The sequence below is a fragment of the Chamaea fasciata genome, unplaced genomic scaffold (assembly GCF_029207755.1).
Source record: "Chamaea fasciata isolate MVZ Bird 193981 ecotype frontalis unplaced genomic scaffold, bChaFas1.0.hap1 SCAF_19, whole genome shotgun sequence".
Taxonomy (NCBI): domain Eukaryota; kingdom Metazoa; phylum Chordata; class Aves; order Passeriformes; family Sylviidae; genus Chamaea; species Chamaea fasciata.
The window spans coordinates 11218431-11240540 of record NW_027094104.1 but is presented as its reverse complement, the minus strand read 5'-3'; the positions used below and the strand labels follow the sequence as shown (position 1 = coordinate 11240540).

Sequence of the window (22110 nt, the reverse complement as noted above, 5' to 3'; positions counted from 1 at the left end):
CACAGGAATGATGTGATTCCCTGACCGAGGAATACCTGACCAGCCTTTGGAATACAAGGCTCCTTTAAACCCCACTGAAGAGCTTGTGGTGACACCAGACCACCGGTTTTTCCTTGATCAGCAAAACTCACCTCCTGGAGAGGGGCTGAAACCTGCGCCTTGGAGGTGGAGGCAGGGCAGGTGAGGAGGTTTAACCCAGGAATGCGATAGAGGAGGAAGGCTGGGAACCAGCGACTTCCAGCTGGGAATAACCTGGGATACCTCAGAGTGAAGGAGATCCTCTGGCATGGACCGAGTGCTGCTCTCTGCTTGTGCACCCGTGCCCAGGTGTGGCACAGGGATGGTCATCAGGCCAGGCACCGGAATGGCCTGAAACCAGCACTGGACTGGCACGGGAATGGGCCAAAACCGGCACGGGAATAGCCCGGGACCGACACGGGAATGGCCCAGGACCGGCACGGTCCCCGTCCCGCAGGACCCCGGGCTGGCTCGGGCTGGACGCGGCCGCAGCGCTCACCCGGCCCCTCCGCCCCGCACAGGCCGGGCAGCGGCCGCTGCGGTCCCGCCGGGTTCGGAGGGGACCAGCCCCGGGCTCACCCTCATCCCGGCCCGCCGGGGACACGGGGGACACGGACAGGAAGCACACGGAACGGGATTGTGCCCAGGCGGATCTGGAATATCCCGTATTTACATGGCAGTGTCCCACATGGGACACTCCAGCCCTTCTCTGGACAGCCTGCCCAGGGCTGGGCACTGCACAGGGAGCAAACCGAACATCGTGTTCAGGTGGAACTCCTGGGCACCTGCCCCCCCCGCCACGTGCAAACACACAACAACCACCAGCTGGCAGTTTCAGCTTGGGTTTGTCTTCGTTTCTCTCCACTGGCATTAAAAGGATCACACCCTCTGGTACAAGTCATCCCTGACACCTATACACACCTATACAAATAATTTATCATCCATTCAAATAATTTACAGCTGTACAGAACAAACTCTGGTCGCACAGCCCACACTCCAGCCCAGCTCAAAGCCTTTTGGCTTTCTGAGCATTTTCCTTGTGTGTACAAACCCCACAGGGAGGCCCCGAAGAGGCAGAGGGATGCAGAGTCCGTGGTCACCCCTAAACCCCACATTATCCCAACAATAACAGCTGCTGGTGCAGGGGTTCCCCACGAGCTCCTGCCTCCCTCCTGCTTCCCTCAGGGCCAGGATGTTTGCTGCCCGAGCCTGGCACTGGGGAGCACCAACAGTGTCTGGGGTGTGAGGTGAAAACCCGATCCCCGCTGGGCTGTGGGACTTCTCCAAAATGAATATTGGTGCAGCCGGCTGTGCTGGGCTGTGCTGGACAGCCAACACCCCTGCCATGGATCCTCCCGAGCTGAGGAGCTCCGGGCTTTTCCTGACTTGTGCAAAAGGGAAAGCTCAGTCCTGCAGCATGGCCGTGCCCCTGGCAGGGCTGTCACACTGTCACCAGCAGGGCACGGCCGTGCCCTGAGTCCACCCAACTCTGCTGGGGCAGCTCTTCAAGCCGTTGCCATTTAAAGTCACCACTGGTGGATTTCAGTGCGCTTTCTTCTCCTGTGTCGTCTGTGCTGAGCCCACGCCACAGCTCACAGCACCTCGTCCCGTTTCCTTCACTGGACCACTCCTGCGAAGGTGTTGATGGGCAGCAGCAGAGATTTGGGCAGGTATTTCACGAGCCCCACGTCTTCTGTTCCGTCAGGGCTGAATTTCATGGTCCTGCTCTTCTGCAGGCAGTAGCTGGGCTCGAGGCAGGGGGACACCTCCAGGCTGCAAGGGCACAGAACACATTTCCTGCACGTTCAGATCCGAACTCCCAGAGAAGCCCAGCTCCCTGCACTGCACCCTGCGCTGGGGGAGGCCTCTCCCCCTGCCAGGTGCAGCTGCTTTGATGCTTTCCCCAGCTGGGCTTGACTGCAGAGATGAGCTGCTGTGTGTCAGTGTGTCACACCCCGAGGTCCTGAGCCTGGCTCAGCGTGACTCAGGGATTCAGTTTGTTCAAGGCTGGGCCTTGAACCGTCAGCACAGCCCACATCCCTGCAGCTGCTCCAGGCACGTTAATCCCGGGATTTCCACAGGGCCGGGCCCTCTCCCCCACCTGCACCTGCTGGAGCCCCCCAGGTGAGGGATGCCCTCAGTGCAGAGAGCATCAGCATCACCATACAAGTCACAGTTCAGGAGTTCTGAGCTTTGTTTGTCCCTGGAGGTGCCTGGTTTCCTGCTGTCTCACCGGCAGCACCTTTTGTGTAAAGAACTATTTTGTTCCTCACACCACCACCCAAAAATACAAATGTAGGGGAGGCCCCGTGTGCCCTGGATGGAACTTTTGTCCTGGAAGAGGATGAGGGAGACAGGAGGGGGTGCAGGGCCTGGAGCCCCGGGGTTCTCACCCGATCACGTCCCTGTAGGTTCTCCTGCTGTCCTTGTCCAGCCGCACCGTGAAGGGTCTCTGCTCCGGGCTCCTGACCTTGATACTCCGTGTTTTGAGCCTGTTTGCCACAGCCTGGATGGGGAGAGGAGGGAGAGCCTGCTCAGGGCTCCCTGCCACTGCAGCTGGTGGAGCTGATGGCAGAACTGCAGACCCTGCCCCGGGCCCAGGTGGGGCCAGGATTTATTCCTCCCCTCGCTCCCTGTGGTCACAGGGTAACCCCAGCAGCAGCCCAGGCATCCAGGGTGTCCCCAAAGGCTCTTCCTCCCCGCGGGGCTGCCCTTTCCCTGCTGCTGTGAGGGATCCTGCCCCCTCAGCGCCCCACGGGTACTCACTGCGAACGACCGCCCTGCCAGGTGGTTGGTCCTGATGGTTTCGGTGATGGTCACGCTCAGACAGCCCAGGCCTGTGACAGAAGCTCAGGGTTGGTCTGGGGCCACGGCACAAGCTCAGCTCAGCCCCGGGGGGCCTGCCCCACCTCTGGGGGAACTGGCTGGGCACACAGGGCTCCAGCAGGCTCCACTGTGTGGGGTCGTGCTCGGGGTGGGAAGCTCAGAGGCTGTGCTAAGGGCCAGGTGAAAGAGGAAGGCTGGAGCAGAGGGAAGATGCTCAAATCCTGTCTGAGCCTCAGACACGTCATTCCTGAGAAAGCCCCCACCAGACCGTGGGGACACCAACATTCCTGTCACTGATCCCACCCCCAGAGCCCAGACACAGCAGGCACCAGGGACCGTGGGCAGGTTTGCCCCAGGGAGCACCAGAAACCTCAGCAGAGCAGGAGGAGCCCACCTGGAGCCTCCTCAGCGGGGATGGCTTTCATCAGCAGGCCCGTGGAGCGCAGGGACAGCGTCAGCTCCTTCTGCCGGTCACTGAGCACAACCTGCGAGCAAGGGACACGGTCCTGTCAGTGCCCCTGGCAGGGCTGGGCACGGGGACAGCTTGTCACAAACACAGGGTGAGCCAACAGGCTCCCCACAGCCTCTGTCCTTGCCTGGAGAGCAGTTCCAGAGGAGAGGGAGGCTCAGCCTCCTTTCAGGAGATCTGTGCTCTGCTGGGTATCCCTGGGAGAGGAGATTTGGGGTGCAGGGAACCCCACTCACCTTCCTGTAGGTGACGGTGAGGTCGATGCCGGGGCCATCCAGGGTGCCTTTCCTCTTGGCCGTGCTCAGCTCTGCGAGGAGGGGACAGGGAGGGATGAATTCCCCTCATCCCACCGTCTGTGCTCAGCAGAGAGGGATCCACACGGGCTCACACAGTGGCCTTGTGTCCCACCTTGTCCCTCCTGTCCCACCTTGTCCCCTGGGGGGACACACACACCTCTGTGGGGACACACACACACCTCTGTGCGAGGGGCTGTCCTGCACCTGGGCCAGCAGCTCCGTGAGGAACACGTCCTCAGCTGGGTCCTGTGCCGGGTCCTGGAACAGGACCTGGGAGAGAGAAAATCCCTCAGGGAACATCCCTGAATTTGTCTCCTCTGTCCCCTGCGGTGTCACCCGAGGCTTGTGGCATGGGCAGCTCCTCCAGACCATCCCAGGGGAGCCGGGACCTTCTCGGGGCACTCGGGGTTCCCGTGGGATGGGGGAACTGCCCCGGCTCTGCTCCCGAGCTCCAGGAGCGAGGCAGACCTTGCCAGCAGCCCCAGGGACGAGGCCAGCCGAGGCACGGGCAGTGTCCCCTGCCACTGGATGTCACTGTGCCCTCAGAGATGTGGCAGCTCCCCGCCACCTCCCTCGGCCAGGCTGGAACGCTGCCGAGCCCCAGGGGACGCCGTTTCTCTCTGATCCGACCCAAATCACCAGGTCACTCCAGCCCTCGGGATTATTTTCTTTTCACGGGCTTGTGCTGGGCAAGAGGTGAGGAGCAGGTCCTGGAGGACTGCTGCTGGAGCAGCGGGGAGGGCAGGGCTGGTGCTGCATGCCCGAATTCAGCCCTGCTTTGCCCCCCTGACAAACGCCAGGCGCGGCTCTGATACCAGTGCCGAGCAGAGCTGGCAGGAAATCAATCAAAGGGTGCTGCAGGAAACCCTGCAAAGGCCTGCCGGTACAGGGAGCTCCGGGCAAAGCTGCTCAGCAGAGCCCCGTTCGCTCCCGGCACCGAGAGCGGCAGGAGGCACCAGGGAGGGCTCCTGAGCAGCCCACACCCAGCAGAGCAGGGATTCCGTGACCCTGCGGGGACATCGAGGCTCCCTGTGCTGAGCTGGGGTCCTGGAATGGCCTGGCCAGGACCACGGGCTGCAGCTGAGCTGAGCTCTGGGGGCTGGCAGGGATCCAGGGATGGGGAATGGGGATCCGGGGGGGAATGGGGGTCCAGGGCTGGCAGGGATCCCGGGGGGAATGGGGGTCCAGGGGGGAATGGGGGTCCAGGGCTGGGGGGAATCCAGGGGGGAATGGGGGTCCAGGGGAGGGAATGGGGATCCAGGGCTGGGGGGAATGGAGATCCGGGGGGGAAATGGGGATCCAGGGATGGGGTGGGGGAATTCAGGGGATCCAGGGATGGGGTGGGGGGGATGCAGATCCAGGGCCAGGCAGGGTGAATGGAGATCCAGGCTTGGAACTGCAGGAAGCCCCCAGAGCCCGCTGGCCGTGCCCAGCTCTCCCAGCCCTGGTGGGGTCACTGAAGGGCTGGGGGCAGTGGCAGCTGTGGCACCCACCTTGACAGCGTGCAGCTGGAAGCCGACGGGCTGGCTGCCCATGCGGGCGTAGTAGGCGATGACGTCGGTGAGGAAGAGGTCGGTGACCAGGGCCCGGCTGGGGGACGAGGGCTGGGGATGAAGCACAGCCTGGCTCAGCCCTGGCACTCCCCAAAAACCCCGACGCAGAGCCCCACAGCTGGCTGGGCGCAGGGTGAGGGGTGAGCTGTGCTCTGCTCAGGCAGTGGGAGCCTGTGGCCCTGATTTTTCAGCCTCCTGATGTTTTCATTCCTGGACTGGAGTTTTCTCACACTTGTAACAAAAGTAAAGACTGATGTTTTGTAAATACACATTCCTTCCAGGGGGAAGGACAAACTGATGGACTTCTGAGTTGACCACTGGGGTCAGAGGGGTGTTACTCCCGACCCCCAATCCCTGAACAAATTCCAAACCCTATAAAACCCCCAAATCATAATAAACTCCCCCTTTCTCTCCTCCCTTCTCAACCTGACGGGTGAGTGTGGTTCTTTCCTGTCCTAGCGACAGGAGCCCTGTCTGTGTGGGCTGCCAGTGGTGGCTCAAACTGCCGGGAAATGAGACCTGGGGGGGATTTCAGCAAACTTTTCTTTCTCGAAACCTGCCATTTCCTGTCCCTTTGGTCAAAAATAAAAACAACCCAAAAAAACCCATCACTGCAAATGGCTTTTGTGGGCTGGGGCAGTGCCAGACACGGGCACGTCCTGGCAGAGCTTTGGGAGGGTTTGTAGGGAAAATCTGGGGATGGAGAGCCCTGGGGAGGGTTTGTAGGGAAAATCTGGGGATGGAGAGCCCTGGGGAGAGTTTGTAGGGGAAATCTGGGGATGGACAGCCCTGGGGAGAGTTTGTAGGGAAAATCTGGGGATGGAGAGCCCTGGGGAGGGTTTGTAGGGAAAATCTGGGGATGGAGAGCCCTGGGGAGAGTTTGTAGGGGAAATCTGGGGATGGAGAGCCCTGGGGAGAGTTTGTAGGGGAAATCTGGGGATGGAGAGCCCCGGGGAGGGTTTGTAGGGAAAATCTGGGGATGGAGAGCCCTGGGGAGGATTTGTAGGGGAAAATCTGGGGATGGAGAGCCCTGGGGAGGGTTTGTAGGAAAAATCTGGGGATGGAGAGCCCTGGGGAGGGTTTGTAGGGAAAATGTGTCTGGGGAGCCCTGCGGGGCACAGATCCCCCCTCAGGTGCTGCAGGCATTTTTGGGAAATGGGAAGAGGTTTTCCCCGTACCATGGTGGCCAGCTTGGGGATCATGTGGCACAGGGTGCGGATGTTGCTCTCGTACCAGGGGTCGGCCCTGCCCAGGTACCCGGCCACCTCACACAGCTCCTCGGGGCCGGCGTGCTCCTGCAGGGCAAACACAGCTCACAGTCACCGGGGTTTGCTTCTCCTGGGCCTGGGAGGAGCAAAACATGAAGGGAAGGTCCTGGAGAAGCCCTCCCAGCCACTCCCAGCCCTAAATCCAGCTCCTGGGGGGCTTGGCTGACACTCCTGGGTGGCTTCCTGCAGCCCAGGGGGAACAGGGGGGTTCCCTGTATCAGACCTTTGACATTCCCCCATCCCATCCCATCCCATCCCATCCCACCCCACCCCACCCCACACCACCCCATCCCACCCCACCCCTGCTCCATCCAGAGAATTGGCAAACTCATTTAGCAGCTGCTCAAGCACAAAACTCCAGTGAGGACTGAAAAGAAGGATCATTGATTTTTTAACAGCCCGTTTGTCAGGGGTCCAGCCAGCTCTGGGCCAGCTCTAAACTATCCTAAATGCAATTGTTTATTTGCCTGTGCCTCGAGGCTGTCTGAGGGGAAGGGATGTGCCTGACATAAAGCACAAGGAAAGACCCACAGACCTAAACCCGGGGCCGTGGCCAAGGAGGCACAGCCCTCAGTGAGCAGCGACTGCTTCCCCTCAGCCTCGGGGAAGTGGGAAAGGCAGGGAAAAACCTCACGGATCCTCCTGCAGCGGAGGCCTGGAGGCAGAGCTGGACCCCAGACTGAGCCCGGCAGCTCCGTGCCGTGGGAACGGGGCAGGGATGGGCAGGGATTCCCAGATTCCCCCGCTCTGCCCCCAGAATCCCGTCCCCAGGCGCTCACCGGGGGCTGTGCCGGCACCACGGGGATGTGGTAGAACTGCAGGTCCAGCCTGGCCGTCAGGAACACCCGCCGGGCCTCCCGTTTCCTGCGGTGACAAAGGACATGTCCCCGGGGGAAGGGGCAGGACGCGGCCCCGGGCAGTGCCAGGACACCGCGGCTGCTCGGCCCTCGCCGCCTCCTTTCCCTGGACGTGCCCCTGGCTCCCAAATCCCATCGAGGGGACGGGGAGCCTCCGAGAGGTTTTTGGCAGGGCCTGGTGTCCCTGTGCAGCCACAGCTCTGCTCCCCGGGCTGCCCACGCCGGGAAACAGCTTCTCTGCAGAGCTTTTCCCTTTGGCATGAGGGAACACCTGCCTTGCTGGCTGTTCATTGAAGGGAGCCCACGGGCAGAGGGGAGGACTCTGTGTGTGTGTCACCTGGGCAGGGAGAGCGGCCGGGGACAGCCGGGGACAGTCAGGGGGACAGTCCGGTGTGTTTGGGAGCCGGACACGTGGGTCCCAGCCCACCCCAGGTGAGGCCGAGCCCAACCCCACCCAGAGCCCGAGGGGCAGAGCAGCCAGGCTGTGCCGCTGTCCCCAGAGCCGCGGGTACCTGAGGGAGTGGAAGGCTTGTGCCAGGCGGCCCAGCAGGCGATCGTCCCCCAGCAGCACCACGCGGGCGGTGTGCAGCCTCTGCGGCGGGGCCGGGGGCTCCGGGGCCGGTCCGGACCCTCTGGGCGCCTTCCCGGGGCCTTTCCCCGCGGGGGCAGCGCTGCCAGCCTGCAGCAGGGCCACGCTGTCCAGCGGGGACAGCTTCTTCTTGATGCCGCCCTTCCTGTGGAGCCGGGAGCGCTCGGCGCAGGGCCCGCAGGGCTCGTCCTGCGCGGGCAGGTCGCGCTCGATGCCGCTGTCGGTGGAGAGCACGGAGAAGCGGCTGTGCCGGCAGCACTCACAGTCCCCGAGCACGTCCTGCACCTCCGCGGCGCCGTCCGGCTCCTGCCCCGGGCACTCGGGCTCGCAGTTCTGCGACAGCGGGCGGAGGAACAGCACCAGCTCCTTCCCTGCGGGTGCGGCGCAGCCTCAGCACGGACAGCGGGGCACAGCCCGGCCCTGCCCCGGCTCCCCTCCTCCCGGGGAACCGCAAAGCTGAGATCTCTGCCAGCGGGCCCGAGGGCAGTCAGTCCCTCAGCCCCATTTCCCATGGACAGAGCCCAGGGCCGCTCCAATCCCAGAATCCCAGAATCCCAAACTGCTTGGGGTTAGAACGGACCTTGAAGCTCATCCCGTTCCCGCCCCCTGCCTTGGGCAGGGACACCTTTCACAGAGCAGGCTGCCCAGGGCTCCATCCAGCCCGGCCTCGGGGCTCCAGGGGCACCCACAACCACGTCTGGGCACATCCTGCTGCCGCCCCAGCTCCTCCCTCAGCCCTGCCCAGCCCAGACCCCCCGAGCCGGCCCCAGCAGCCCCCAGGGACGAGGGCAGGCAGCACAAATCCCACCAGCCCGGCCTGGGGACAACGGCTCCCAAACTCCCTGTCCTGGGGACCCCTGTGGGACAGGACCCCCCAGCCACCCCCACCCCGGGGCACTCACAGAGCTGCTCGTCCTCCGTCCACAGGTGGAAGCTGATGTTGGGGTCGGGCAGGGGGGTGCCCTGCAGCCCTTCCTGGGGAGCATTTCCTGGGGAAAGGAGGATCCTTGGAGCCCATGGGAGCGTTTCCCCACACAGGGGCACGGCCCCCCAGTGCTGGGTGCTGCTGAGGCAGCCTCGGGGCTGCTCCTGCCCAGGTGTGAGGCTGGGAGGTCTCTGCTCCCACAGACGGAGCCATCGCCAGGTGTCTGCACCATTGGCGGGAGGGAGAAATGAAAAGGGGGAAACTGAGGCACGGGCAGGAGGGAAGGACCTCACTTGGCAGCCGGCAGAGGGACTGTAGAGTAAATAAACATCCCTCCAGGCCTGGGCCCGCGGTGCACGCGGGGATCTGAACCCTCTGACCACGCCTGCACCGCCTCTTCTGACCCCAGAGAGCTCCGTGACAATGGTGGGACAATTTAACACTCACCGCCCCAAAAGGTGACGGCAAAAGGAGATGGCAGGGATGGCAGGGATGGCAGGGATGGCAGGGGATGGCAGGGGGTGGCAGGAGGTGGCAGGAGGTGGCAGTGCCACCGTTCAGCACATCAGAGCAAGGTCTGGGCACGAAGGGACTTTAAAGCCCACCCAGACCCAGGCTGAACCAGCAGCAGGAATTCCCACTGTCCCTTTCCCCAGTGACACATCTCCCTGCCAGGGCCAGCTCCCCGTGCCGGCCGCGGGGTCGCTGTAGGCTGCTCCTGCTGGCAGGGACACGGTGGGGACACGAGGCAGGGGGTGGCGGTGCCTGCCCGGGGCTCACCTGCGGGCACGGAGCCCAGGAGGCCGCGGTAGATGCTCTCCAGCCGCTCCGTGCGCTGGCCCCGCTCTGAGCCCGCCGTGCCCTCCACGGCCACCACCACCTGCTGGAACCAGCACTCCACGTCCCCCGGGGACAGCGCCTGTGGGGACAGCGGCTGTGAGACCCTGCAAACGCGGAATGAGCCGCGGGAGGGGCAGAAAGAGCAAACGAGCCCTGCAAAAAATGCTTCTGTGGGGACACAAATGTCCTCTTGTCCCCGGGAGAGACGCTGGCTGCTTAAAGCTCCTTTTGCCTCTGATGGGCACCATGTCCCTTGGGGCATCCTCGGCAGGGCTGGCACTCGGAGTGACCCTCGGGGATGGGCACAGCAGGCACACAGAGGTGTCCCGGGAGAGGAAATCGCCCAGAGCCTCTGCACAGTCTCTGGGCCAGGCATTTGTGGCCCCACAGCTCCTTCCAGGGGGTTTTGGAGAAAACTGATGGAAACCTTTCCCCTGAGAGGTTCCTGCAGTGCCCGGGGGCTCAGAGGAGATAACAGAGGCTCTGTGTCAGCTCTGCTGGGCAAAACCAACACTCAGAATAAAGGCCCCAAACTCTGGCTCTGCTGTACCACTGCTTTCCATCAGAAGGGTGTTTGAGGCCCAGCCCAGCCCAGTCCTTGGGCTGGAGACCAGCACTGAGGAGCTGAACCACCTTTTGCTTCTCCAAGGCATCCAGCCAGAGCAGGAGCACTGGAAAAGCCCCGGAGCAGCTGCTGCAGTACCTGGAGCCGGGCCCTGAGGCCGTGGATGTCGCAGGAGTCGCCCAGGGCCGCCTGCAGGGCGTGGGAGACCACGCAGCTCATGCAGCCCCCGGGGCTCTGGGACCCCCGGGCCGCCTCGGTGTCGCTGAGCAGCGCCTTGCAGATGGCCTCGGGCAGCAGCTCCGGGTCAGCAAAGATGAAAATCCTGCGGGGAGGCAGAGGAGGGAAAGATGCAGACTCACATCACCGACATCAGGGCTGGCGGGAGCAGCTCACATCTCACTTTTTCCATTGATGCTGTTGATATTCCCCTTCTCCAGCCTGTCTCCCCCCCAGGGGCAGCTCCTGTCGCCCTGATTGTTCAGCCTTCTGATTGTTTCTCATTTCTCCTGGAGTTTTGTCACACTTGTAACATAAAGTAATTGTTTTCTCATCCCTCTCTGTGATGGGCTCCTGGCTTGACCAGTGGGGTCAGAGGGGTGTTAACCTTGTCCCCCAGCCGCTGGTCAAAGTCCAGACCCTATTTAAACCCTGAACCCAAAAACAAAGTCCTTTTCTCACCTCACATCCCGACGGGCGAGTGTCCTCTAGCGACAGCTCCCTCCCTCCCAAAAAACTCTGGGCACAGGAGGAACGTGCCCTCCCAGTGCAGGGTTCAGTGAGGTGCTGGATGTCACCCAGCTGCGTCCCCCACGTGGCTCAGGCCCAGGCGATCCCAACCAGGACCAATTCCGAGTGTTGGAAGAGGCCGGCTTTCCCCAGGAGAGCAGGAAATCAAACCCCAGCCCCTCCCCGGGGGCAGCACTCACCTCTCCCGGTACGGGAAGGGGGCGCTGGGCAGGCCGTGCTCGGAAATCACCATCCTGTGGTACAACGTTCCTGGGGAGGGCACAAACACCTGCAGTGAGGGCTGCAGGAATAACCGGGGCTGCTCCCGGCTCGAGAGGCTCAGGTGGCTCTGCCAGCTCGGGGAACACCCACTGAGATGAGGTTAAACAGCCAAGAATCGGGCCAGAGCTAAAAACAGCCGAGAACCTTCCTTTGTTTAGGGCATTTTGAGCTTGGGAGCCGAGCTGGGGGCAGCAGGAGGAGCTCTGTCCCCAGGACCACGTGGGGACGGTGTTTGGGGGCAGCTGCAGAGCACCAGGGGTCTCTGCATCAGGAGGGAGGCACTTCCCCCTGTCCTGGGTGAGGCTCCATCCCCTGCCCCTGCTCGGGGACAATCCTCCAGGGAATCCTGCCCTGCTGGACATCCACTCCCTGCACACTGAGCCATCCCTGGACCAAAAATCAGGGGAGATAAAGGTGCCCCTTGGAGGGCTGGGGACGAGTGTTTGGGGTGCCGGGGGAGGGCTGAGACTCCCCCAAAACGACACCAAAATCCCCCACCAGGTTTCTCCTGTTCCGCCTCCCCCTCACAGGGTGTCTGCACCTTGCTCTGCTCTCCTGGCCCCCCTCACCTGGGGCTCCCCTGGCCCCCCCTTACCTGGGGCTCTCCTCTCCACCTGCAGCCTGCTGGCATAGTCCAGCCCGATGGTGCAGAAGGGCTTGGGCAGGGTCAGCAGCCTCTTGCAGAAGTCATAGACCCTGGCACAGAGCTCGTCAGGGATGCAGGGAGCCTGCAGGGGGACAGGGAGGGGACAGCCAGTGACCCCTAAACCTGCTCCAACACAGCCCCGGGGCCGGGAGGGCACCGAATTCCTGGCACCAAATTCCCTTGCACCAAATTCAGCACGGATTTAAATCCAAACCATGGGGCACAGTCAGGCCCTGGAGTGGTTTGGGAACCTCCAGCAACACCCTCTGGAGCTTGGGGACATTTTTGTGGCTTCCTGCACCACCAGGCAGTGAAAGCCCTCCAGAGAACAGGTGAGGTGGAAGGACCTGGTGCTCTGGGTGTCCCAGGGACATGGGAAGTGCACAACTGAGGCACCCGGCGCCAGCTCAGGGTGGTGCTGAGCGGCTGTTCCAGGTTGTGAGGGGCTTCAGGTGGCCTCTCCTGTGGCCCCTGATGTCCCTGGATGCCCTCCAGTGTCCCTGGACCCTCCCCGGTGTCCCTGGATGCTGCCCCAGGGAGGCCCAGGGCAGGTTTGAGGCACAGCTCACCTGTACCCAGGCACAGCTCACCTGTATCAGGGTGTACATCAACGTGTGCAGCAGGGGGATGATGTAGTGCCGGAGGTCCCCTCGCTCTGCCTGCGGGAGCAGAGGGCAGGGAAGGACACTCAGGTCCTGGCAGGAGCAGCCCCAGAGCCCCCTAGGTGTGCCAGGTCCTGTCCCTGAGCACGGGGATCCATCCGGGCTGATCCCAGAGCCGGGTTTGGGATCCTCCCCGGGCTTTTAGGGTGGGCAGGGTGGCCCTGGGGAGGGGCACAGCTTTCTGAGTGAGCTCATGGCGGGGCTCCTTCCCGCTCCTGTGGGAGCACAAACCCCCGGGGAAAGCCTGTCTCGGGTTTGGTGGGGTGGGAGCAGAGGGGACAGGGAGCTGCTCCCATCCCGTGTCCCCACGGGAATCCAGGGATGCTGCAGCCCCTCCCTGCAGCCTGCTCTAACAACAGCCTCAGCTGTTGCGGGGGAGGAATTTCCGCTCTACCTGAGGCCACACAGGGTGGGGTGGGGGAGCTTTGGGGTGCCTGGGAGGGTTCAGCAGCGTGAGGGTTGGGCTGGTGTGCGGGGAGCAGCCTGGGGGCTAAAAAACCCTAAAACCCCTGCTTGGGGTGGAGTTGAGTCCATCCCTCTGCCTCACCCAGCTCCCAGCACAGAGGGGCCAGCCCTGCACCCAGGGCACGTCTCTCAGGTGGCATTGCCCTCCCTGAGGTGACAGTGCCCTCTCTCAGGTGACACTCACCCTTTCCAGCTCCTTCACCAGGATCCTGACCAGGACACAGCTGGTGCTGGGGTTCTGCTGGATTTTCTTGTGCAGGGTCCATCGCAGCATTCCTGGGCAGGGAGAGCCGGGGAAGGGTGGGTCACCAGGGGAGGGATCGGGGTGACGTTCACGGGGGGATCAGGGACCTGGAGTTCCAAAATCCCAAAGCAGCCTCCTCTGCCCTCTGCCCTCTGCCTGCACCTGAGACCCTCTGCAGGGCCCGCCCTGGCTCTGGATACAGCGCTGCTGTGTGGGGCCTAATTCTGGGAAACCAGACAGGGGAAACCCTTGGGAATGGCTCCTGCAGGTCCCAGGGCTGGGGGCTGGAGAAAAGCAGGGATGTGAAGTTTGTTTCTGTTTGTGCCCAGCTGCATTCCCCCCCTGCCCCAAGGAATTTGGGGTCCCGCTGGTCCCAGCGCTGCTCCCCGGCGGCCACCAGCTCCCCCTTGGAGTGGAGACCACGAAACCTCCCAGCCCTGAGAGTGCCACAGCTCATTCCAGGGAAAATCAAATTTAATTAACTGTAAAATACCCTGAGAGTTCCGAGTAAAATCGATTGTTCAGGATGGACAAGAGGGTGACAGAGGCTGCTGGGGCTGTGCAGGGGTGACAGAGGGTGACACAAGCAGGGTGATACAGGCAGGGTGACAGCAGCTGCTGGGGCACGAATGCAGCTGCTTTAGGATTTGGCACCTGAGGGTCAGGAGAGTAAAGCCACCGTGTCCCCACCGTGTCCCCTGCGAGGGGACTGGGGCTGTCGGGGCGGGCAGGGCCCCGCGGCCCGGGCAGGGCTGGCCCCCTCACCTCTGTCGCTCTGGCAGGAGGGGTGGTGCCCGTCCAGCTCCCGCAGCAGCGCCCGCACCCGCCGCAGGATGTCCGACTCCACCTCTGCAAGGGACAGCAGGGACGTGAGCCGGGCCAGCCCCCCGAGGGGACACGGGGACAGAACCCCCTCCCCAGAGCCCGGGGGAGCCGCGAGGGGAGGCACAGAGGGGCTCCATCCCACCCGGGGGGCTCAGCATCACCCACCTGAGCTCTCCATGGCCGGGCCGAGGCTGCAGTTGCACAGAGCTCCTCACCGCGCTCGGGCATGGCCCCGGCTCCGGGATGGTGCCTGCAGGACATGAGGACACACCTGGCTCAGGTGGGGGGGACGTCAGTCAGAACGGACCTTGGGAGGGCACAAAGTCACCGGGACCCCCGAGGGGCAGCGGCAGAGCCCCGGGGGGAGCACAGGCTGTGTGTGGGGCAGAAACGCCCAGCTCCAAGCTGATCCCATGGGCAGGGCGGTGGGCATGGACAGGAGCCCCAACAGCCGGGGCACCGCTCAGCCCAGCCCCGGGGCTGCTGCCACGGCCGGGAACATCGGGATGAGCCCGCGGGGATGCGCCGGCCTGGGACACACCGGAACATCAATCCTCCTCACCCCCAGAGTCACAGATCGCCCCGAAATCCCCGCCTGCAGAAGGAGAGGGATGGTCTCCTAATCCCTGCCCTGCACAAGGCACCAAAGGCCACCAGCAGCGGGACACCGGGGCTGGGAAATTCCTGCCGGGAACGCTCCAGGCTCCCTGGAGCGGCGGGAGACGCCCGGCCCTGCCCCGGGACTCGTCTCGGCCGCGCTGCCGGAGGAAGCAGCAGCTGAATGCGGCTGGAGGTGTCGGTGGCTTCCCACATCCGCATCCTCCTGGCACTGTGGGGGCGAGCGCTGCCAGAGCTGCCAAATTTAGCAAAGACCAACATGAGCTCCGACTGCCTGAGGAACTGCTGCTCGCTCCACCTGTCTGCTCCGACAGGCTCCTCTTCCTCCCCGGCAGCCAGGAGCAGCTGAGGCCGAGCCCACGGTGCGCCTGCTGGCTCCCGGTGCTCGGGTGTCCCGGGAAAATTCAACATAAAGTGACAAAAACCGGTCCCCAGCACATTGGGAACCCAGTCACGCTGCCCAGAGGAGGACGGGCAGGTGTCGTGGGAGAAGAGGGTGACAGGACACGCACAGGAACAGCTCCTGAGGAAGAGTGGGGTCAGGCAGGGTCCAGCCACGGGATCCCCCTTGGCCGGGAGCAGCACAGGCACCAAATGAGCAGAAATTCCTCTTTTCCCTGGGAATGTTTCTAGTCAGCACAGGAACCCAAATGAGCAGAAATTCCCCTTTTCCCTGGGAATGTTTCTGACCAGCACAGGAACCAAATGAGCAGAAACTCCCCCTTTTCCCAGGAATGTTTTTGACCAGCAGAAGAACCCAAATGAGCAGAAATTCCCCTTTTCCCTGGGAATGTTCTGTGCGGCTGTGTCCCCCAAGGGTGAGGGCACAGCCCCCCACCCTGGCTGTGCCCCACCCCAGGGCCCAGCAGGGCAGGCAGGGGTGATGCCAGCCCAGGGGAAGGGCAGCACTGGGCACCAGAGCCCCCCACTCCAGCCAGCCCCTCTGTCTGCCACAGCTCTCCTGAACGGATCCCTGGCACCAGGGACGGGAATTGTCCCCATTTCTGGGGATGGAGCCTGCACTGAGGCCCTGCTGGGCTCAGCCCCTTTCCCTGGGGGCCCCTCCCTGCTCCCCAGAAGGCGGGGAAGGTTCCCTGGTCCACACCAGGAGGGTTCTCTGCTCTGGATCTCCTCCCTCCCGTGCAGCAGACACGAGGCACAGCTCATCCCACAACCGGGGACTTCGCCGTCTGCCAGCTCAGCAAGGCCAGAGCCTTCTCTGCATTCATCCCACTCCTTTGCAGAGCTGTAAGTCTCCACTTCCCCTCTGCAATTCTTAAAATACCCATGGCATCAGCTGGATTTGATTCCTTTTGCAGAGGAAAAATAAATATGAAAAAGGAAGGGCAAGAAGAGAAGTGGCAATTCTCCCTTTGGGTTTCAATAATTCTGAGACTCATGGTGCAAAAAAACCCTAAATGACCCCAAAGCCGCCTTCCCCAAGAGTCTGGGGTGGTTTTGGGGAACACCTGGCTCTGTTCTGAAAAAGGAAAGACTTGGCAGTGAAAGTGCAGCTCACCCTGGGCACCGGCAGATAAACTGACGGGTTAAAGGGAATAGCAGGGTGAAAGGGAATTGCAGGGTGAAAGGGAATCCTCCTGTCCCAAACTACAGGTGCTGGAGACAGCAGGAGCAGGCCCTGGCTGAGCACGGGGTGCTGAGCACCCACAAACCCCTCCTCAGCCCCTCCTCACAGCAGCGGCCGTGGGGGCGCAGGGTGGGGAGCAGTTTGTACCCCCCAAAGGGGGTTAAAGGTTTCCTGCAGCACCCGGAGCCTCCCCAGCCCCGTGCGGGCTCTGCTCCTGCCCTGTTGAACCCCCGCTCTGTCTCAGCCCAGCGTTTCCCAGGTGAAGTTCTGTCCCATTTTGGGATCCCCCAACCTCTGCCTCCCTCTCACCTCCCCCTGCTCAGCCCACTGCAGCTTCTTCCCCCTAAGCAGGATCCCTGTTTGCTCAGGCCCAGGGGGGCTCAGGGAAATTGTCACCTCCCTCCAGGGCTGTCCCTTCCCTAATCCTTACAGGCAGGGGGGGACAGTGGGGACACCAGCCTGAATGCTGGGGACACTATCCCAAGTGCTGAGGACACCAAATGCGAGGGGCACCACCCCAAGCGGCCTCTCCCTTCTCCAAGGGCTGACCATAAGCACCAAAGACACGGCCACCAGGTGAGTTCCAGCAGATCAAACATCATCCTGTTGGCTTCAGGGCGTGTCTGGAGGGTCCTGGGCAGGTACAGCCAGCAGGTCACTGTCCCTCACTGTCCCCACACCCCGCCCAGGCTGGGCTGATCCGAAGGTGGATCCAGGAAAACAGGAATTCCCTGTCAGGAATGGCTGGAGGAACAGCTCAGCCCTGCAGGAAAGCACAGCCCCGGCCCCACAAAAGGGAATTTCCCCCTTAGCCCCGGGGCAGGGGTTGAAGCTCAGCCCTTTGTGAGACCTTTGGGGTGAGACTGAAAATCCCATTGAGAGGGGCAGGGACTTGTCCATCCATCCATCCATCCATCCATCCATCCATCCATCCATCCATCCCTTCAGCCCCACTGTGGTGACTCGGGCTGTCCCCTGGAAATGTGTGGGGCTGCACAGGCTCCCCAGAAACCCCCTGCTCTGTCTCACAGGCACCACAAAACACCCCTGCCCTGTCTCACATGCTGTCAGCACGGTCGGAAATCACCAAACCCCAAACCGCCCCCACCAGGTGAAACACGAGAGGCACAGAAATAGCCGGAGCGAGGCAGAAATAGCCGAAGCCACGGAAGAAAACCTAACCCCAAAGCCTTGGGCGGGGGGAGCCGGGCTGGCAGCAAACGGGGCTCCAGCACGCTCAGGATCCTCTCTCTGCTCCCCGTCCAGCCTGCCTGGATCCCAAACGCCGGTCCCTGGAGCTGGGCTGGCCACAGCACGTCCCTGTCCCCGCTCCGGTGTGCCCGGGGACAGCGGTGCCACTGCGGGACACGGGGCACATCCCCTCGCCCTCTCCCGGTTCTGTTTACCCGCTCCCAAACCATCTCCCCACACCTTCTGCAGCCCGTGTTCAGTCACAAACTCACCGCCCGGGCACGGCTGAGCTTTCCTGGCGTTGTATATCAGCTGCACCACACTCAGAGAGAGAGAGAGAAGAACCTGCTCCGGCACAGGGGGGCGGCTGTGCCCTGTCCCCATCCCACCCCTGTCACCGCCCCGGGTGTCACCGTCCTCTGGCCTGCCCCAGACTGCAGCTGGTGGCTCCCAAATGCTGAGAAATGGCTCCAGCAGCATCCCTGATGCCCCTTAATCCCTCACGCCCCGCGTCCCCTAATCCTTTCCAGCCCTCACACCCCTCCCAGCCTCAGCCCAGGCCAGGCTGGAGCTGCAGGGGAGCCCAGCAGGGGCAGGTGCTGATCCTGTTTGCTCCCTCCTCTCACAGCCTGTCCGTCTGCCAGTGCAGCACCCGCAGTTTCTGGCCTGGATCCCGAGCTCCAGCCCAGGAAGGGAAGCAGGACAGGGGCAGCTTTCCCCCCTGCAGCCCTCCTGGCTGGCAAGCAGCAGCAGCTTCAGGGTCCCCCGAGGAGCCTGGCCAAGGATGGACAGCGAGGGCAGGCTCTGCTCCTCTCCCTTCCACCGGCTCCAAGGGCTCTCAGTTCCAGTGAAAACCAGGCCAGACTCGGGGTGTGGGACTCAAAGCCCACAGAAAGGTGCCTTTCCTCCTTTTCCTGCCCCTTTGGACAGACCTGAGGAGAGCTGGGAGCACCAGCCCCAGCTCCACTCCTGATTTCCAGTTCTAACTCCAGCCCCGGCAGGGCCCTGCCTGCACACAGCCCTGAGATGAAAGCAGATGCTCTCCCTCGGGCTCTCTCGGCCGAGGAGAAGAATCTCCAGCCCAGACTCGGCTTTCCAGCTTCTCTTTGAGGCTCCATGTGCCTGCTGGCTGCTCTGGGAGGCCGCAGCCCTGCCAGGGGAGTCCTGCCACGGACCGGGAGAGCTCCTGGGGCCAGCTCAGCAATGAAACACCTTCACTGGCCCCGCTCATCAGCCCAGCAGCTCCGGAGGAGCGCCCAGGCCTTTGCTGAAGCTGTGGAAGTCCAGCAGCTTCCTGGACACCACCGACTGTTTGGAGACTTCCTTGCCAACGTCACATTTCATTCTCCCTAAGGAAAGGAAAGGGTTTTCCGGAAACAGCAGCTTCTTACATTTAGCATCTCTTTCCATCCCTGGAGTCGCCTTTGGAAAAACAATCACAGGGGGGAAAAATATGTGTGGTTTGAAAGCCACTGCCAGGATTGTGCTCACAAACAACCCAGGCAGGCACCGTCCACCTGCAGGGAAATAAAAGCAAGGAGAGCCCAGACTTCCCAGTGTGGCCAACCCGGGAGTGGCCGGGCTGCTCTGCTGGGTGGGGCTGTGGGGTGGCACGGCTGTTCCCAGGCTCCCTCCTGAGCCATCCCCTGGGCAGGACTGTCACCAGCACGGGCACGGGGACAGCCCTGCACTGTCACAGCCATCTCTGTGTCACCGGCTGGGACGGAACAGTGTCCCGTCCCCTGTGCAGGGTCACAGGACTGTCCCCTGCCCACAGAACTGTCTCCAGTCCCCTGTGCAGGGTCACAGGACTGTCCCCTGCACACAGAACAGTGTCCCGTCCCCTGTGCAGGGTCACAGGACTGTCCCCTGCACACAGAACAGTGTCCCGTCCCCTGTGCAGCGTCACAGGACTGTCCCCTGCACACAGAACAGTGTCCTGTCCCCTGTACAGCGTCACAGGACTGTCCCCTGCACACAGAACAGTGTCCTGTCCCCTGTGCAGGGTCACAGGACTGTCCCCTGCACACAGAACAGTGTCCTGTCCCCTGTGCAGCGTCACAGGACTGTCCCCTGCACACAGAACAGTGTCCTGTCCCCTGTGCAGGGTCACAGGACTGTCCCCTGCCCACAGAACTGTCTCCAGTCCCCTGTGCAGGGTCACAGGACTGTCCCCTGCACACAGAACAGTGTCCCGTCCCCTGTGCAGGGTCACAGGACTGTCCCCTGCACACAGAACAGTGTCCCGTCCTCTGTGCAGGGTCACAGGACTGTCCCCTGCACAGCGGAGCAGCTCCAGCCCTCAGGTGGCCATGGCAGGGGTGACTCGGGGAGGGCACAGAGGAGTGGCCTGGGGGTGACAGGACCAGGATGAGCAGAGTGACCACAGAGTGACCACGGCACGCTGTGCTCAGGCCTCAACAAGAAGAAAAAATCCCAGAATCGTTTAGGATGGAAGAGAGCTCCAGGATCACTGAGCCAAAGCTTTAAGTGAAAGGCAGAAAGGAAAAGGGGCTGCTGAGCTGCCCAGACGCTTGGAGAGCTCCCGCGGGAGGGAAATGGTCACGGTGAGCCGGCTCCGAGCAGCCCGGGGGCACCGAGGGTGCGCTCAGGGCAGCAGGACCGAGTCCTGCCCGCTGCAGTTGACTTGCCTGCGTTTGTTCACAGCCCGGGCCCCGAGCACGCCGATTTTTGCTTCCTATCTGGCCGGGGCTGTGCTCTGTGCTCGTTATCGCCGCTGCCATCGGCCCTGTCCCCGCTGCTCGGGGCCCCGGGGGACGGCCGGGCCGAGGGCAGGGGAGCTGGGCGGGCACAGAGCGCACACAGCCGGGGCCAGGGTGTGCATCGCCCCCGGCCCGGCCGAAACCCCCGGCACAGCCCGCCGGGTACGGGGCAGGTGGCTGTCCTCTGCAGCTCTTGTTCCGCACAGAACGAGGCCAACCAGCCCCCGGGATGGGGGAGATGGGGTGCGACCCCCTCACTGACTCCGCCGGCCGTGCAGGGGTGGCCGAGGGGCCGCCACCAAACCCACCGCGTGTCCCGTCCCCGCTCCTGCCTGGGACAGGCTCCAGGGCAAACCCCGTACCCTGCGGCACCCGCCGGCAGCCAGGGCAGCTGGCACAAAAACCCCTTTAGCAGCACATTCCCGATCTCCCGCACCGCCGCTGTTCCCTCCCCCGATCCTTCCCGAGAAAAGGAATGGCTCTGCCCCCATCCACGGCCCTCCAGGCTCTTCCACCCGCGGCATTCAGCGCTCGGTGCCAGCCCCAGCCAAAGCTCCCCGCAGCCCCGAGAGCGGCTGAGCCGCAGGACTCCCCCCGCCCGCAGCCGGAGCACCGCGCCCACCGGGGCTCTCACCTTCCTCAGGGCGGGCACGGGGGGCCCAGGGAGTCACAGCCCCCCCCGGGGGCCCGGCCAGCGCGGGGGACACCGCGGAGTCCCGCCGGGGACATCGGCGGCTCCCGGGCTCTGCAGCCTCTGCAGGGGCGTGCGGGGCAGAAAGGGAAGCGCGAGTTATTTCGAGGCAACTTCCTCTTTGGCGGAGCAGTGCCGCGGTGACAGAGCTGTCCCCGTGAGCGTCTCCGGCGCCCCGTGACAGGGTGGGAGCAGGGAGGGAGGCTCAGCCCTGCCCTGGCTCCGATCCCCTCAAACCAGCCCCGCAGGTCGGGCTGCCGTGGGCTGAGTCTCCGAGCCCTGGCACCGCCCCTGGCACCGGCCCGGCCCTGGCACCGCCACCCCACACAGGGACAACCCCGCTCTGGATGCTCCCAACAAACAGCGTTGCTCGGGGACACCGGGAGTCCGCCCAAAGACACTTTTCCAGCCGCCCGTTCCAGGCGCGGTGTCTGTGCCCCCGCCGGCGCCTCCCGCCCGCAGCATCTCCCACGTCTGCCTTAGCTCAGAGCCCGGGCAGGGATGGCCGGCCCCTCGGGAATGCGCTCCTGGGTTTGATTGTCCTGGAGCAGGTCCGGCCGTGCTCTGCAGGGTGTCATTGTCGCCTGTGGGACCCGGCCTGGGGCTGCTCAGGGCTCCGGCGGTGCCCGGGGATCGGTTTGCAGGCTGGCACAAACCCGGGCGGGCACACGGGAGCGCACAGCCCAAATACGGAGATGAGCGCAGCGCTGCTCCCTGCGGGGTGAGGGGGGGATGGGACGAGCTGGGCTCTGCTGGAGCCCCGTGTGCCCCCGGTGTGTGCCCAGGTGTGCCCCGGTATTTTCTGTGTGTGCCCAGGTGTGTGTGCCCCCAGGTGTGAGTTGTCCCCTCCTGTGGCCAGGGCCCTGCTGGATCAGCCCCTCGCCCCACCTGGTACCTCGAGCTTTGCTGGAGGGGAAGGGGAAGAAGGGGAGTTTGGGGAAGAAAATCCTTCTGGAGGGGGGCGTGGGAACTGCAGCTGACGCTGCATCACTTCCCATTTCTCTGGCACGAGGAAAACCCGTCGGTACCGCTCCGTACCTGGCTCCAAAAATAACCCCCTTCCTTCCTTCCTTCCTGAGGGGACAGCGCGGCGGGAGGAGGCAGCTCGGGCTCTCGGCATCCCCCGCCGGCAATTCCCTCTCGCTGCGCTGGTGCCGAGCCCCGCGGGCAGGAAGGCCCCGGGAGCAGCGGCGGCAATGAGAACATCCCCGTTTTCCCCGCCCGTGCTCGTTCCCGGCCCCGC

At 63.4% G+C, this 22110-nt stretch overlaps 1 protein-coding gene across 1 annotated transcript; it reads right to left on the bottom strand.

Moving 5' to 3' along the window:
- Window positions 1-818: 818 nt before the first annotated feature.
- PIK3R6 (phosphoinositide-3-kinase regulatory subunit 6) lies at window positions 819-21118 on the bottom strand. The gene is made up of 20 exons (XM_066200632.1): window positions 20811-21118; window positions 14222-14306; window positions 13997-14080; window positions 13172-13263; window positions 12451-12519; window positions 11810-11942; window positions 11133-11202; window positions 10345-10528; window positions 9582-9720; window positions 8779-8865; window positions 7800-8247; window positions 7210-7294; window positions 6341-6457; window positions 5103-5213; window positions 3789-3879; window positions 3550-3620; window positions 3239-3329; window positions 2785-2855; window positions 2412-2524; window positions 819-1791 (listed from the first exon to the last, which is right to left on the bottom strand). The coding sequence occupies exons 2-20, from the start codon at window positions 14232-14234 to the stop codon at window positions 1635-1637; spliced, it is 2226 nt and encodes a 741-aa protein (XP_066056729.1). The 5' UTR covers window positions 14235-14306; window positions 20811-21118; the 3' UTR covers window positions 819-1634.
- Between the last annotated feature and the right edge of the window lie 992 nt (window positions 21119-22110).

Excerpts from the sequence above, each read along its gene's own strand:
- PIK3R6 (XM_066200632.1), bottom strand. Across the intron at positions 10,529-11,132 it reads CCCTTCCCGTACCGGGAGAG|GATTTTCATCTTTGCTGACC; the intron begins GTGAGTGCTGCC and ends GCCTCCCCGCAG. Across the intron at positions 5,214-6,340 it reads TCCCCAAGCTGGCCACCATG|CCCTCGTCCCCCAGCCGGGC; the intron begins GTACGGGGAAAA and ends CTTCATCCCCAG.